The sequence below is a fragment of the Cololabis saira genome, chromosome 5, assembly GCF_033807715.1.
Source record: "Cololabis saira isolate AMF1-May2022 chromosome 5, fColSai1.1, whole genome shotgun sequence".
NCBI classification, from domain to species: domain Eukaryota; kingdom Metazoa; phylum Chordata; class Actinopteri; order Beloniformes; family Belonidae; genus Cololabis; species Cololabis saira.
In genome coordinates this window covers 33,557,971-33,562,514 of record NC_084591.1, presented here as the reverse complement: position 1 = coordinate 33,562,514, position 4,544 = coordinate 33,557,971, and the positions used below count along the sequence as shown (strand labels likewise).

At 40.3% G+C, this 4,544-nt stretch overlaps 1 protein-coding gene across 1 annotated transcript; it reads right to left on the bottom strand.

Annotated features, from left to right (window-relative positions):
- Positions 1–2,419: 2,419 nt before the first annotated feature.
- LOC133444154 (intestinal mucin-like protein) lies at positions 2,420–2,820 on the bottom strand. The gene is made up of 2 exons (XM_061721708.1): positions 2,738–2,820; positions 2,420–2,613 (listed from the first exon to the last, which is right to left on the bottom strand). The coding sequence occupies exons 1-2, from the start codon at positions 2,818–2,820 to the stop codon at positions 2,421–2,423; spliced, it is 276 nt and encodes a 91-aa protein (XP_061577692.1). The 3' UTR covers position 2,420.
- Positions 2,821–4,544: the final 1,724 nt, after the last annotated feature.

The following is a 4,544-nucleotide window of genomic DNA, read 5'->3' as shown; positions in this document are numbered from 1 at the left end:
ACCTCACTACGAATGTCAAGCAATATATTCCCTTGAATGTTTACAGTGAAGGAGGGGTAAACGACAGGTTGTGGTTGTCAACCCTTGTGTTTTTTTGCTCCGTTAAGATCACACCCACAAAAAAGGCTGCTTATATCAACACTTAATCTTCATCTGTCTGGGCCATATAACTTTGTTATTTCTGTATTTTGATGTCAGCATCAATGACAGAAGATCCACACCCAGTAGGTGGAAGATGAGTATGTATGCTTATCTGTATGTGGCTCTATGGGTCGTGCTCTTAAAAACAGAGGCAGATGTATTATTATGAAGTAAATCCATAAGTCAATGAACCAAACAGTGACCAAACATTTGCCTAAGTATTAATATCACATTAAATGTTTGTCTGGCATGCCCACTTCTCCCTACCATACATTGGCTGGGTGCTATATGGTTCTCTAGTTCCTTTTATTTTGATTGGATCATATTGGACATTTAAAAAAAATACTGGACTCCAAAATGGGTATTAAAAAAACAAATTCAAGATTTATTGCAGGAATGACATAACTCAAGACCGCTGTGACACGTTTATCAGAGCTAAAAAGACCATTGGTACCTCCACATTGTCACTTCTGGCTGAATCGAACCAATTTATCCAACAAATGAAACCTGTGACCACAGAGACAAAGACAGTAGGCCATTGCCATCTAAGATAAAATAAATCATACAGCATCATACCTGCAGCAAGCAGCAAAATGCGGTGGACACAATTAAGGATTTCAAATTTAATGTAGCTCACCCTCAATAAAGGAGCAGTGATAAATATACTCATCTGTATGAGGTACTGCTGTGTTTAACACCCGATTGTTTTATTTTTATTTTTTAACAATGCACATTTCAGGAAACATGCTCTTCAGCCCAACCTGCAGTTAGCAGAAACAAGAAGCGACGCAGCTGGAACATGCCGTAAAATGACGATCACGTCGATCACGTGAGCTGTTGGTTCTCTGAAGGGCAGTCATGAAGCCTCTTTTTTCCACAGACTGTAAATTACAAAAAAGAAAAAGAATATATACTTTTTCCTCATACTATGGGCCAGTGTGTTGCACTTGAAGCGAACAGAAACACGCATGTCAATCAAAGTTTGACTTAATTCAGCAGTTGTGGTACAAAAAAAACAAACAACCAGGCTGTAAATGTGTTTATTACGAAACGTTTAAACCAGGGATGTTTAATTAGACATTATTTTGTGTAAAAATTACACGTATCATCATCAGTTGTTGCTCTTTGGGCCCAATTTTGCCCTCTTTCGACGTTCAGGTCATGTTTTTGACATAATACAACTACAGCCGTTTTACTCAAGATTATTATTGCTATTTGATTTTTACTTTAAAGTTAAACAGAACATTAAAATAAGGTTTGGCTGCTTAACTATAAAAAGCTTTAGATGAATCTGGATAAAAAAATGTCATTGATGGTGTGTTAGTCATATTCTGGAAAAATGATAAAATATCAGGGAAATAAGGAACTGACAAACTTCCATGTTGTATTTGGCTGATGAAAGCCTTCGGAGATCAGCCATGCCGAGCGAGTGTGAAGGAAGTTTCTCCTGGTGCGTATAACCAAACAAATATATACTGTACACGTTCACCAGAAGGACAAACCTTCAACCAAGCTGAGCACACATTAAAAAGCAAACAGCTTAACAATTAAGGGAAGCATTATTGCATCCCATTCTGCAATTTTCTATTCACAAACAGGATCAGATGAGTCAGAGAGAAGGATGCTGCTTAAACACTGACTCTCACTTCCTTCTTTACTTTCTGGACTTGTTAGCATCTTCTTCCCTGTCCAGACAGGAAATGACGCAAATCCAGGTGACAAGTTCTTCCAAATAACATTAAAGATGTATTGTTTTAGTCTCATACTTCTTTCTTTCTTACACTTTTCTTTTCAACTAAAACATAGTTTTCTGTATTCATATCCTAATTAAGGTGAGCCACATCTTTTTCATTTCTCATCTTTGTGGAGCTGAAGAAATGACTCTATACTGTATGTGGCGTAAACCCATAACACTTGTTACCGCTCTGACAAACGTCAGTATGAGATAAAAACATATTTTCTTATCACATGCAGTGTTGGCAGGTTATACAATTTAATAATGGCAATGCCTTTTAATGGATGAATAATTACTGTATCCTTAAATGTTCTTATTGTTAGTAGGAAGAATAATCATTATCATATAATTATTATCAACGATCATGATATCAAACATTTGGCTGCGACATCGAAGGTATAAAGAAGAGATGAGGCATGAAATGTGTTGCTGCTTCTTTATTTAATCAAATGATAAATGCTCACTACAATGACATTTACTTTTGTTATATTTAATGATTGAGTTTAAGAATGCTTGATAGTTGCTATGGTGACAGCTGGTGTCGTCACGGCAGCACGTAGCTTCGCTTCCTGCGGCCATAATGTTCAGCGTGGAGGGTGCAGGGTGTTTGTCCACAGCCGCACTGTTCCACATGCGTGTAAGTGTAAGGGATCGTCCCACCCTTTGTGCACTGCAAGTCAATGGTGACGTTCCTGGAGCTCATCTCCTTGCAGCAGGGTGCAGCTGCATCAGAGTACCTGAGGGGAGCGGAGGAGGGTCTGAATACAAGCTTCCGCTAGTCCTCTTTGTAAAACTAAGTTAGAAGATTATTCAGGAATAAAAGTTGAATTATTTCATATGTTATTATTATATCATCTTTACTTTGAGAAGGTGTTGCAGAGCCCTTCACAGGACGGCATGTCCACCTCCAGCTCACAGCCGTTGTGCTTGATCTGAGCTTTCATGGTCACTAATTTGCAGCCTCTCTCCTTCTCCACACCTTCAGAGTCAAGAAAGTCAAAGTTTATTTCTGTCACACATTTAAAGAAAACTCAGTTATCCAAACTGCTGCTACAAGAAAATACCACAAATAAATAAATGATCTGCAGGATAAAAGTCAGGATTTTCTGTCCATCTAGGGCTAAAAATGCCCGTATCCTTCTTTTATATGAGAATCGTGACATTTTAAATGTTGGCATGTTTTTTTTTTTTTCCAAGATACTAAGCCCCATAGCACTCCACAGAAAATCTCTATCTAAATAATATAAATGACAAAGAATATTGATGTAGACATATCAGCCTTACAGATTTTACAGCAGCCGTTTGCTGACGTCTGAATCGTGTCCTATGGAGGAAAATACAGGTGAGTAAAGTCTGCTTTGAATTCCCACATAATGAATCCAGATTGACATGGCGGACGAGACGCTAACCGGTTGGCAGTTGCTCGCCTGGAACGGCGGGCAGATGGAGTGGGAAACGATGGCTGTTAAAATGTTGCCATTCTTTACACAGCTGTAACTCTCGCACTTGTTTTCAGGTGGTGTCAAGGTTTCCCCTTGCTGAAGAGACGTTAGATAGATAAAAAAAAAACACACACACAAACATAAAACTTCACAGCCAACAGGGACCAAGCTTGCCTTCAAGAGCGACTTCGTGCCATTGACGCTGATGACGCAGTTGCTCTGAACACACCTCCCGCAGCATTCACCTGAACCTGCCGCTGCATATTCGTATCCCTGGGAGAGACGTGGAAGTTAAGTCCATCCTGAGGTTCAGCCGGAATTGCATCGTATATCTCACGTATGCGGTCTCACGTATTCTTCCTTTGAAATTGCTCACTCACCATCTCACAGTTTTTCTCGCACTGTTGAGCCTCGCACACGAGTCTCAGCAGACCGGACCCGAGCGGGTCGACCTCACTAGAGCAGGTGCAGTTCTGACACTTCTCTCTCTGAACTGAAGAACCAGGCTGGGGAAACACAAATGCATTCTTGAACACACTAGACATCACAAACTACTAAATGCCATATCTTTAACTTCTGTATTTACCAGGTACTCGGCATCCCCAGCCACGCAAACCTGTTTAGGCTCTAGGAACGAAGAAGCATAAACAAAGTCAAAATAAACTACATGTAAGCCTGTATGAGATCTTTAGATTTTGAATCATCTCAACTAAATCGCATCCTCACCGCATTTATTTTCTGGACAACACGCTCCCTCAGAAACACTGAGCACTGCTTTATATCCAGTTTGACATGTTTTTTTCATGGGTGGGCAAGTGCTCATTTTGCATTCTGTGAAGGTGAAGAGACACATTTCATCGTACAACACAGCTGTAATAATAATTAAAGCTGCAAGCAGCGATGAACGGGCCCTCGCACTCACGGCCACCTCCCCCCATAAGCATATCAGAAATGACACCACCCACGACTTCCTATGTCAAAACATTCAAAAGTTATAGCAGAAAAAAGGGACAACCAATCAGAAGAAGGGGCGGGGCTAATTAAGGCCAACAAAGCTTAAGGACTCATTACAGAATCCCATGACACCACCCACAACTTCCTATGTCAAACCATTCAAAAGTTATAGCAGAGAAAAGTATTCTAGGGGGCGCTGTTGAGCCGTTAGGCCACGCCCATTAATGCAAACCATGAAATATCAAATTTATCGCCAAGCCTGGCTTGGTGCA